Consider the following 12,506-nt stretch of genomic DNA (forward strand, 5'->3'; position numbering starts at 1 on the left):
TCAATGAATCTGTTATTATCATTTGTATTTCTTTAATCCCCAGTTGATCATGTTACTTTAATGATGGTTTAAGGACATTACTGTTTTGATAGCGCATTCATATATTCAAAAAGGAATTCATATATTCCCTTTTCTGTTATTCTTGACCCTTGATTGGGTACAGCTGGAGAACTATGTAAAAAAGAATGTCAGAATTTCCAAAAGAACAGCCAGATTAGTAAGGTATATCAACTATCACGAGTAACTGTGGAGGCTAAAACAAAAGCCTGTAATCTTGTGTTTATCTAAAGTGGCTTTTGAGATTATTTTCTTTAAATTAAATAAAATCCATACTTAGAAATTCAGACTTGTGCTGAGCACACAAAGCACTTCACTCCCATGTTGGCTTTGGGATTAAGGTTCAGAGCTTCAGCTCCACCTGTTCCTGAATGCAAATTTAATAAAATCTTATCACAAGAGTCCCAACATCTACTAACATCCCAGGCTGCTGACTTCACAGTAAGAGGGTAAAGTCACATTGAAAATAACACCACTCAAATCTTTAGCACACTCTGTTTATTTACGCTTACCCTTACTCAAATAAATCAAGGCATGCACACAGATGCTTAAGTCTGTACTGAAAAACCTCATTTAACCTAGCGTACATGACTGTGTCCGTCTTGTTCTGCATATGAAGATATTAACAGCTCATGTTAATATCACTGTTTTCTCACAGGTGAAATCAAAGTGAGCCGATCCTCATTCGTTCCCTCTCTATTTTGGTTCTGACCAAGCTGCTATTCTTCTACAAATGGATAATGGAGACTGGGGCCATAGGGTAAGAGACACCTAAGAAACCTGACATGTGTCTGACAATGAAATTAATCACATAATAAATTTGCTCTGTTGCCACTTTAGCTAAAACTAGTTTAGTCTAATACAAGGTAGCAAATCCTGCATTAATCAGTTACAATGCTGAGACCTTTTTGCTGATTGATGTTTAAAAGGTTTTTGATTTTTTTTTTTGGCTTTAGATTCAATGACTTGTATTGTGTCCACTGATTATGTTTTACCATATTTTTTTCATTGTAAAGTTTTTTTTTTTATATATATATATATATATATATATATATAGTTCCAATAGCATGAGGGTGACAGGTTTTTCTTTTCTTTTAGATGACTACTCCTGTTACCTTGAACGTGGGAGGCCACCTATACACCACCAGTTTATCCACGCTGCAGCGCTATCCAGACTCCATGCTGGGAGCCATGTTCCGAGGAGATTTCCCTACAACTCGCGATTCCCAAGGGAATTACTTCATCGACCGGGATGGAACACTTTTCCGGTACATCCTGAACTTCCTGCGGACATCTGAGCTTACCCTTCCTGTGGACTTCACAGAGACGGACCTCCTGAGGAAAGAGGCGGACTTCTACCAGATCGAACCTTTGATCCAGTGCCTTAACGATCCAAAGCCGCTGTACCCTCCTGACATCTTTGAGCAGGTCGTGGAGCTCTCCAGCACTCGGAAACTGTCAAAGTACTCAAACCCTGTTGCTGTTATCATCACGCAGCTAACCATAACTACTAAGGTTCATGCCCTGCTAGAAGGCATTTCTAACAACTTCACCAAGTGGAACAAACACATGATGGACACCAGAGACTGCCAAGTGTCATTCACCTTCGGACCATGTGACTATCACCAAGAGGTGTCCCTAAGGGTTCACCTGATGGACTACATAATGAAACAGGGCTTCACCATTCGGAACACACGCGTGCATCACATGAGTGAGCGTGCCAATGAGAACACGGTGGAGCATCACTGGACTTTCTGCAGACCTGCTCATAAAGTTGAAGACTGAGTTTACGTAGCACAGTTGTTGTAGGGGTCACTACTGCTGGATTTGTCTTTTATGTTACGCAAAACATGATTTTAAAAAAGGAAAATCTAGAAAGCAAAAATCAAAGAAGATGTGAATTTGGATTTATTCACCTGTTCGGGGCTACAACTTTACCTGTGCTACCCCTACACAAGTTTATTAGAGTGCAAGGCGTACCATAGAAACATGGAATTTTATACATATAGGGACATTGAATCGTCCCTATACTAAAATAATGTGGGTAAATTATTATAGGAATAACGGTGGCTTAAAAAAAAAAAAAAAAAAGTCTTTAGAAATGAGGTCATAAAGAAGGTATGATTTGAGTCTGCCTACGCTGAGTACTTTAATAGTAAAAAAAAATGCATTCATACAAAGTTAAGCCACAATTTGTTAAAAAAAAAAAAAAAAAAAAATAGAACTGTAGAAGGTAATGTGGTCACAATTTAAAATTATTATTGACTCCAGACACAGCACTAAATGTTTTTGTAAGATGTCAGGAGTATACTTTTTATAATACTAATAATATGAATAATTACTTAGCTCAGTAGCTTCCTGGTCAGTTTCTAGTAGATCTTGAAATTAGTCTCTTAGGTCTAGCCCCTTGTATGGTACTATTTCTGAAGCCCCCAGTAGTTGTTGCATGTGTCTGACTGTTTTGTGTATGTATATTGTACATATCTCCTGTGTGCCGTTTAAAATACACCATACTGTTATTGTTCATATCACCAGTAATGTTTCCAGCCATCGCAGCCAAAATAAACCCATCTGTGTATTTCAGTTCATTAAATTTGCATAGTTTCTCATTTTAACTCTAACTGTTTAGATCTGATGTAATTTGTCAGTTCTAACATCAAGGCTCCGTGCAGTCGTGTACAAGGTCACTATAGCTGTTATTTGGAGGAAATAGAACATCTATGAAACACAATGATTGATCTGAATAATAAAACGTGTTTATATTTAACATTAGGTGCAATAGTTTCGCAAAAATATTTTTAAAAACTGATTTTCTTCACAAAACAAGCCATCTTGATTTAATTGTATATTCTTTTTATGTAGATTGTAAAACCAAATACTCAAAGTATTTAAATTAAGTAATGTAACAATTTCACAAGTACCTGCTACTTAAAAAAATATAATTTAATTTTACTAATTTATTTAAATTATATGGCAGACCTCTTTGGAAGGGTTTGATTACTGGGGTTGATTTGACCCCAAACATAAACGACATTACTCTTTAGTGTGATATAACAGCTGGACTGGTTTAGATTCTGAGAAAAGATACTGGAGTAAAAGTAAAATGTCTGTCTTTTATCAGTTGCTCTTCCTGCACTAACATTATGCAAGGTTTAACAAATTATTTTTGTTTTTTAGTTATATGCATTTCTTTTTTTTCAATGCACTCAGTGATCCACCTTCAAAGAGGTTCAAACAGAGCATGCTCAACATATTCTACGCCAAACTTGACAGCAGTCTTATTCGACCGATGATTTTTTTTCCAAATACGATACAGGTAAGTTTTGGCTGAAATTTTTAAAATTCACAAATGACAGAGCTTTATCGTTAACATCAAACTGAGATTTTGAATTCTAGCATTTGCCCACGTGTTCTTAATTTTTTGCTTTGCTCTTTCTTTTCTCCTGCCTTAGAACTCAATCTTCAAGATCCTTTGTCCACTGTATCCACTATCCCACCTCTGCACATATCCAAACCATCCCTCTCTTTTTGTCACTTGGGTTGATTTGCTAAATATTTTTTAATTTAATTATTAAACATTTTACTTTTTTTTAGTCAAATGTAATCAAAATATTGGAGGTGTGATAAGTTTCAACTTTTAAATTCTGCTGATTTCTTTGGGTTTACAGTGTACAATTTCCTTAAAAACATGAAAAACAAGGTCTTTCTCACCAGTCTAATGTACATTTTCAGGTCCAAAATATAAGGAGATATAATCATAAAATTAAGTTTTATGTTTATTTTATTTTTTGCCTACACCAGGTGGCATTTTATTGTTGTTGTTGTTTTTACTTCTCTCCACTGGCCTCCCTGTGGTTTTGACCAAAAACTAGATTACTATGAATATACAATGAGAACTTCATTAACCTGAAGGGAAGTGCTTGTGCCTTTTGCATCCTCAATGCAATAGGAATAGAAACAGGAGGAGAAACAGAAACAATGTGTGCAGACTTGCAGTAAAAAAAAAAACAAGATACAGATTAGAACTGTCAGTATGTGCATTAGTGCAAACAGGCAGAAAAGGACACAGTGTTCATGACAAGTGATAAGAGAATAAATAACAAGTGATACTGTTGTAGTAGTAATAATAATCATCATCCCATCTGGTAAAGCACAGATGGGATGATGTAAGTGTATGGTATCATAGAGTGTCAATGAACATTTGTAGAAAAGAACAGTTTTTTTACATAATATTTTTAATTTATCATGGTGTCAATTGTAAAAATGTGTAGCCTATACACAGATTTTTAAAAAAAGAGGTTTTAATATTTTATTAACTAAATGTGTGTCGTAGCGTGCGCCTCTCCCCTTATAGTCTTAATTTTGCTGAACCTCTATAATACTCAGCCGTCCTCAGTCCCCTTAGCTATAGACTTCAAATCCAAAAAAGTGAAAGACGTGAATGAAAATAGAGACTGTAGCAGTGCCTGGATAGAGATGGATGTGTTTGGGGGGCTTTTTGCCATTAACAAACAGCTGAATATTTGGCATTAATTCTCAATGTTTGTGAGACCAAAAGCTTTAGTACAAAAAGGCCATGTAATTTTGTACAGGCGTAACTGCAGCTTTTCTTTGCTACAAATACAAGACTGATTCCTTTCCTGCCCTGTATTTATTCAGATTCAACATCAAACAAACAAAAAATAGTCCATTTTCATTCTCAGGTATGAATCGGAGGTCGTTTCCAAAAGTTTCAGGGAATGCGTAAAAAGCAACGTAAACAATAATATATAGTTAGATATTACACCCATTGTGTATTTTTCTGTCATGTTATGCATAAAGGAGCAGAATATCGCCACTTGACATACACCGATACCACCCGGATGTTACGACTCTTCTTGGGTGCGTTGGTTTTCTTACAAATCCTCGAGCTGCTCTCAGTTAGTCTGTAGATCCTTGAGCGTTCCGCCCGTTTTGTTTAAGCCAGTTCACAAAACGAACGCACCCGACTTAGCACGTCCGTTGCTCTCATAACATTTGCTAAGGACGTGCTGCTCTTACTTACCCACGCTGTTCCTTAGCAGTTCACCTTCAGAGTTTCTCTGGGGCGCCGTGGAACTGTTTGTTGGGACACAGTTTTTGTGTCGGGATGTTTCACAGGAGTAAAACCATAAAAGACTTATTGAACATTGTCCCGGGGAAACGTCGCCTCGGTGCGTACAGGTTCCTTCCAATCTTCTTCTGTATCGGAGGAATCATGGAGTGGATCATGATCAACGTGAGGATAGGACAAGAGACTTTCTGTAAGTGTAAGCCATGGGTTCACTCAGCTAGTCTAACCGACACGTTGAGTATCTATTTAATAGATAAGTTAGCTAGTTTTAATAAGTTAGGCTAGCTGTGTTAGCTGACCTAGCAAATGTTAAAGGACAAATAAAAGGCGCCAGTGTGCTCTTCTTTCTAGAGCTTTAAATTTTGGTTATGTGTTAGCTACCGGTTTGGGAAACTACTCCAATGCTTGTGGTCAGTGGTCTCATACACGTGTTTACCTCGAGTTTATAGTGATCTGACACACAGAGAGGGTGACTACAGTCAGTAGTTACTGTAGATAGTTGTAGGTACCTACAGTGTGTACCAACACTTTTTCGACCTTTTCAAACGGGTCTAAAAGCAGTCTAAAAGCAGGCTAATCAGAGAAGAGTTCCCATGTGATCCCATCAGAATCAGATGATTTTTATCAATGTTATTATATGTTAACAGTATGAAAACTGCGAGTCTGTAGGTCCTCCCAATGGGAGGCATTTTTGAGCTTTCATGAATTCAGAAGGAGGAGAAGAGGCCAACATTACATTCTCAGAGCTGAAAAACATACACAACAAGTTTGAACACCAATATTATGGAATAATTATCCCAAATTACTGGGGATAACTATGTCGTAGAACAAATGGCACCAATTTAATGTCTGTGACATAGAATAATAGAAACCGGCATCTGCAATCAGTTTTCTGTTAATTCACTAAAGATTAAGTGTTTTTTAAGCAAACTTTAAAAGGGTTTGCTCACCTTGTTGGATAGATGGCTACTCAAACCAAATTAGGCCATTTGACCTATATTTTGATGCGAGGCCCATCTTCTACCAGGGAATCCTACTGGGCCAAATCCATCCAGGTTGCCAGTCTTTTGCAGGGCTTACAGACACGGAGACAGAGTGGCTCACATTCACACAACCACCAGTTAACCTAATGTGAATGTCTTTGGAGTGTGGGAGGAGGTCAGAGTAAACACACAGGCACCACACTGCAGACTCCACACTGAAAGGCCCCAGTTGGCCGGTTGATTGGAACCTTTATGTTTACAATCATATAAACAAGAAATCCTCACATTTCGGAGCTTGTGAGGTACTTCCCTGTGTGTACCTCAGCTTCCTCCCGCAGTCCAAAGACACGTGTGTTAGGTTAAATGGTGATTCTACATTAGCTGTAGGTGTTAACAGTTGTCTGTCTGTATATGTTAATCTGCAATAGATTGGCGACCTGTCCAGGGTGTACTCCGCCTCGTGCCTTATGACAACTAGGACAGGCTCCAGTAATTATTGTAACCATAAGTTATTAATGTAGAAGCAGTGTTGTAATGTTATATCTGGGAGCTATTTAAAACCACTTAGTATATAAACTTCTTTTTTTTTAAATAAATAACTTTGTTTGTGAAATATTAATCTTTAAGTAACTAGTAACCATCCATCAAATACATGTAATACTCTGTGTGTCCCTTTGAAATGTAGTAATGTTGTAAGTGGTCTAGTTAAGTACTTGAGTACAGTGGTTAACTAACAAATGCACTTGAAAGAACGAAGGAGTATACATGTGGTGTCAGAATCACTGGAAAAACAAGTTTCCACCTGGAAAAATTTATACGAACACCCACTCAAGTTGGAAAAACAGGCTAAATACCACTCAAAGACTGAAAAAATGCTGATGCACATGTTGCTGTGTTATTGATATATACACAAAACATGGAAGTTGTCAGTAAATATCTGGGTGAGTGCAAAAATGTTATGATCTAATGGTGCAAACTGGTTTTTTTTGTTTTGTTTTTTTTTTTGCTAACATTTAATTTATAATATGTCCAGGTAGAGTTACGTAGGTTAGTTAGTTATAGGGGGAAACTATTTTCTAGCTGAAGAAAATGAACCATCCAATGAATGCATGAAAGCAGGGAGCATTTGTCACAATGCTAGAGATGGAGTGAGCGGGGTCACTCAAAGACTGAAAAGAAAAAGGACTCCAGTGTGGTTTTACTCTCACTAAACCCATTTCTCATTATTCCAGATGTGCTGTCAGAACTAAAAAGGGCTTAAATCCTCTTGTGTTTAGAAAAAAAAAATCCACCCTGCACATATTATCCTGTGATATTGAGAGGCCATTTGGGGACAAAAGAAGTGTTTTTCTCTACTGAGGAGAAAAAAACTATTCCCTGTGCCGTTTGTCAGCTTGGCAGTCATTTTGTTATAGATATTAGATATTGCCCAGATTGCCTAGAAATTCTGCTGGATAATAAAAACAGACATTTTCACTTGCAGTAGCAGAGGGAAAAAAGAAACACCAACTTTTTTCCCCCTGCCTCTGCAAGTGAAAATGTCTGTTTTTATTATCCAGCAGCAAAAAAAAAGGTTGGGGTTTTCTTTTTTGCGGGGATTTTTTAAAATCCAGAACCCTGGAACTGCCCCACCTGAGTGGTATGCACTCATTATTAATGTTATGTGGTTACATGTGTTTTTCTTTCCTTCTTCAGCAAGCCAAAATATCTGCTGTGCATGCTCACTTTGACACTGACAGTTTAGTAGCATAAACCAGTGTGTTTCTTACCGTGACACATAAACTGATAGTTGGCACATTTTCAGTTAGACATCAGTGTCAAGTATCCAGAATGCTTTCTCTGTGCAGTTTTTACTGGAGCCACATTTCAGTCTTTTGAATCTGTTTTCTTTCCAGATGATGTCTACAGAAGAAAACAGTCAGAACGAGAGTACCAGCGGAAGATAGCAGATGGATTGATAGTTCTCAATCAGTCTCCAGCCAAGTGAAAGATGATGATTGGATTAAATGAGGACTTGACACGTCATCTAAAGACACTGTGGGACACCCATGCAATTATGAATGCTGCTAAAGAAACGAGTGAAAAGCTGATGGTGCAATGACTTCCAACATGCAGGTTTTATTATTTGTATAGTCTTCATTTGCAGCACTGCAGTATAAAGCAACAGGGTAGAAGCATCAGTTTCAGAAAGATGAAAATAATATTGACAAAGGCATTATTTGCTTGTGAAAACCATATTGAGATCTCATCATTGTAATGCCTCATATAAAAAAATTAAAAAAGAGAAACCATCTTTGCCATGTACCAACTAAAAAAATGACTAAAGGTGTTTTTATTTTGGATATTGCTTTTAAACAAAAAACACACTGTTTCATTTGTCGATCAAATCTTTTTGTTATAAAAGATTTCTAATTATGTAAGTTTTCAACTGTGTGATATATATATATATATATATATATCACTATAAAAATGTCACTTAAGAACTTTATTTTTCATTATTTCTATTTTTTTCAGTGCACTAACTGTGCATCTTAATCCCACTCTCCTTCACTTTACCAAGAACTCACTAGAGCCCGACCGATATATCGGCCAGCCGATATTATCAGCCGATATTGGCTATCTGCAGATACGTCCATAACGATTTCATTAACAAGTAAAGAAGAGGCATTATGATGTTGCATAGCTTGGCCATCAGAGGACACACCGCAACTTTCCTGTTGGCAGCATATGTTCGAAATGCGATGAACACAACAGCCAGCTGATTTGAATGGAGTTGGGCAAAGTGTAAATCCACAACTTTGTCACATTACCTTAGTACGGACTCATGAATAACTAGATATAAGAAATGCCAGGGAAATCTTTGTTTTGTCTGCCCAAAAGGAAAAAAAATATCGGCCGATATATCAGATTTTTAAATATCCAAATATTGGTATCGGTTTTAAAAATCCTATATTGGTCGGGCTCTAGAACTGATTCACAAAGTCTGCCTCAGTTTCTTTTTGTGTTTCACTTGTACCGGCCAATAGGGAGAGACTGCAGACAGATGAAGCTGTTAGGGTGCTCCGACAGCTTCAGGGGGTTCCCATCCAGTCTCACCTCGTACATGTTGGTCCGAATGTAGTGGCTTGTGTTTCCTTTGCAGAATGTCTCATCTGTTATTGTTGAGATGTTGTTGTTCTGCAGGAGATCAATTCAAGAACACAACCTTGGCTACAACTTCTAGACAGAAAACAAATTTCATTTCTTCTGCAGAGTTTTTTTGTTCGTTTTTTCAAAATAAATAACAGATGAACTTACATGCAGATGAACAACGTAAAGAGACTCTGGAAGATGGGGGACGGCTGTCAGTTCATTGTCTCCAAGGTAAAGGTATGCCAGTCTCGTGAGTTTCTGCAACAACACAAGGCCACTATTTAACAGGCGATGATGATTTCTGCAGGGGTTTAACATGATGCATTCACTTGCCAACTTACTTTAAAAGCATTTGCCTTTACACCCTGGGTTTTAAGCCTGTTGAAATTGGCATTAAAAGTTACTAGCTTGGATGGCAGCATGGGAAGTTTGGTCAATCTGTTTTCTGCAAGTTTGAGCTCCTCAAGATTGGGAAGTTTGGAGAAAGATCCGTCTTCTATCTCAGAGATGAGATTCCCAGACAAGTCGATTCTTCTTAAAGTAGCTGAAAAATGCAAATAATGGAAGTAAAAACTTAAAAATGGCATTCACTGAAGAGAAGAATACTTCAAAGGATTTTAAAAATTATTAGTATTGTTTTACCCGTGTCTGCAAAGTCTTCCCTGTGTATTTTTGTGATTTTGTTGAAGCGAGCATAGAGATACGCCGTTTCCTTTGGCAGCGTTGGCACGGCTGACATGTCAGGGGACACGTCCTCGCAGTAAACTGATCCACTCAGACAAACGCACAGTAGACATGTTGGCAAAACTGAAATGATCACACATCTTTTCATCATACGGCATAATTTACATATCTCACCACAGAGAAAATACGCTTCTCAAAACAAAAGAAAAAAAACAAAGATCCAGCAAAACAAAAATAAATGTGGAGAACACACAGGTCCTTTAATTAGCTGCAACTAAACTAGAAACAGTTGTGTATGCATTTTTTTTTAATAATTCTCATTAGGTTTCTAATCATGTTCATTTGTTTTTAATAATTTCTTTTCGTCATTGTCTAATTTGTTGTTTTTTTAAAGATGCATTTGTCACTTTGCAGTGTGACTGTGCAGCTGAAAATGCACTGCACCTAGTTTAGCCGAGGACACTTGATCGGTCCCATTATTACGTAACATGAGCTTTAGCTGCATTCACGAAAATGTGGAAGAATGCCTTTGCAAGTGTTGCATAATCAGCTTTGAAAGAGTTGTGGAAAACTATTTATTTGTTTTAATAAACCTTACCTTCTGCTTTTGAAGGTACTCCACCATCAGTATCTGTGTCTTGCAGGACGCCATAGTCCGACGCACGTACCGTAGCTTTCTGCAAAAAGAAGAAATCCTCTCAGTCAGCTCTCACTTTTGTGCATATCGTCCTTGAAGATAGTTTTGAACCTCCCCCCAAAGCTTTCTTACTGCAGGTGTTCTTGCTTCCATGTATTCACCCTTTGCTGCAGAAGACACTATCCATGGGAGCATTACATATGTGAAAATTAAAATCCTTAATGGTATCATTGTGCCTCAGTGGCTGGAGAGAGGAGGACAGAGCTGTCTGCTAGGCTGAGATCTGGTGTACATCTGAGAAGGAAAATTTTCCATCCACTTTTATTAAGCTGCCAGCATACTGCTGAGTAAGAAAAGGAAACTAGTTTTAACTCACTACATGCTGTGTTTGTGTCACATCGACTGGTCCGGGTCACTCTTTAAGATTGTGTCGCCTTATTTCTGTCCAACAGATGAGCATTTAAGCTCGATGGGGATGTAAGTGATGAAAACTTTGGATCATAAGAAAACCATTGAGTAAACCCAATGCATGAAACAGTTAAATTCTGTTGGTGTCACTGCTGTTACTGGGGGAACAGCTTGGTACTGGATGAAGGTATTAAATTTGAAAAACTGATTGATTTACCAGCAGTGAAGCAGAGAGAGCAAACTGTTGAGTATCTTTTTACTTGGATTGTTTTCCATCCATTTGGACTGCTTCTTTATCAGAAGTGACTCTCTTTCTGAATAACTGCTATGGTTGAGGTTATTGTCCTGTGCCTGTCCACTAAAACGTGTCCCGGTCAGTTCTATTGATTGTTTGATCACAACAGCTTGCCTTAACTACAGTCTCACCCTTTCACATAGTTTGATAGTTATTGTTCCATCATTTACTAACTTCCAATAGATCAGACTCTCCACATTATTCTAAGGTCCAAATAAAGCATACAGCAGATCAGTCCTCCTAAAACCATGAACAGCCAGGTTCTTCAAATCAGAACCTACTCTCTGCCCCCCCCCCCAGAAAACGATTAATTCTTTGTTTTTTTAATAAAACTAAGTTTTGATATTTGCTTTTACTCATGTTGCTCTACTGATTTGAATGGTTTTATTAATTATTTTGTTTTGAGCATTTACAAAAGACAATTGTTTTAATTATTTGCAGAGCTTTAAAACACATATGACATAGCCCCATGTGAGCTTAAACCTTGACACTTGCTGTTGCTCTTGCTTTATAATGATTAGAAAAAATGGGATTAATTCATTCCTTTTTTTTCATTGAGCAAAGATTTGCAAATTTTAATTTGACACGTAAAATGAGATTGCTGTAGATACACACACACACACACACACACACACACACACACACACACACACACACACACACACACAGGTACACAATGGGGTGACAGGCCTTAACAATTTAGTAATCAGAACATCAGTTAATAGAAAAAAAACATGTTAGAGATGCAATTATCTGCATAATGATTTAATAGAAAAAGTATTACTAAAATTGCATTTTTAAGTGCACTTATGCAACACAGCCTGACCTCAGTTTCTACTGGAGTTGGGACAAAAATGATCTTATATGACTTAAGAAGGGTGGAGATGTACACACAGAGCCACTGAAGGTGGAGTGTGAGCAAATAGAGGAAACAGGAGTGCAACTAAGAATAATAAATACTATTTTGCCGTGAAAATAAAAAGACTGGTTATGCTGTTGTGTTGACATTGACTTTATTAACACTTATAATTGGTTTAAAAATATGTAGAAGATGAAAACATTATTGTTTTCATCAACATTACTGAAGCAGTGTGGGATCACCTGGACAGAATGGAGGATGAGGCCGTCAGCATCCAAAGAAGAGCTCTGAATGTCCATCAAGAAGCCTGTAAAACTATTCCTGAAAACTACTTAAAGAAAGCTTTTCAAAGAGAGTTC

General features: G+C 37.4%; 3 protein-coding genes across 5 annotated transcripts; 2 read left to right on the forward strand and 1 right to left on the reverse strand.

Annotated features, from left to right (window-relative positions):
* Positions 1–10: 10 nt before the first annotated feature.
* kctd6b (potassium channel tetramerization domain containing 6b) lies at positions 11–2,650 on the forward strand. Of its 2 annotated transcripts, XM_039603938.1 has the most exons (3): positions 11–506; positions 716–817; positions 1,156–2,650. In XM_039603938.1, exons 2-3 carry the CDS (start codon positions 791–793, stop codon positions 1,840–1,842), a joined length of 714 nt encoding a protein of 237 aa, XP_039459872.1. In that variant the 5' UTR covers positions 11–506; positions 716–790; the 3' UTR covers positions 1,843–2,650. The 2 variants fall into 2 exon arrangements, with proteins under 2 accessions (XP_039459872.1, XP_031601342.1); XM_031745482.2 differs by lacking the exon at positions 11–506 and having other exon boundaries at positions 565–817.
* Positions 2,651–5,038: 2,388 nt separating this feature from the next.
* On the forward strand, positions 5,039–8,449 carry LOC116324773 (small integral membrane protein 4). Its single transcript, XM_031745503.2, has 2 exons — positions 5,039–5,339; positions 8,028–8,449. Exons 1-2 carry the CDS (start codon positions 5,186–5,188, stop codon positions 8,117–8,119), a joined length of 246 nt encoding a protein of 81 aa, XP_031601363.1. The 5' UTR covers positions 5,039–5,185; the 3' UTR covers positions 8,120–8,449.
* Positions 8,226–12,490, reverse strand: ognb (osteoglycin, paralog b). 2 transcript variants are annotated; one of them, XM_039603966.1, is made up of 6 exons: positions 12,390–12,490; positions 10,547–10,625; positions 9,907–10,071; positions 9,606–9,808; positions 9,430–9,522; positions 8,226–9,309 (listed from the first exon to the last, which is right to left on the reverse strand). In XM_039603966.1, exons 1-6 carry the CDS (start codon positions 12,444–12,446, stop codon positions 9,139–9,141), a joined length of 768 nt encoding a protein of 255 aa, XP_039459900.1. In that variant the 5' UTR covers positions 12,447–12,490; the 3' UTR covers positions 8,226–9,138. The 2 variants fall into 2 exon arrangements, with proteins under 2 accessions (XP_039459900.1, XP_031601379.1); XM_031745519.2 differs by lacking the exon at positions 12,390–12,490 and adding an exon at positions 10,718–10,874.
* Positions 12,491–12,506: the final 16 nt, after the last annotated feature.

The sequence above is a fragment of the Oreochromis aureus genome, linkage group 20 (assembly GCF_013358895.1).
Source record: "Oreochromis aureus strain Israel breed Guangdong linkage group 20, ZZ_aureus, whole genome shotgun sequence".
Taxonomy (NCBI): Eukaryota; Metazoa; Chordata; class Actinopteri; order Cichliformes; family Cichlidae; genus Oreochromis; species Oreochromis aureus.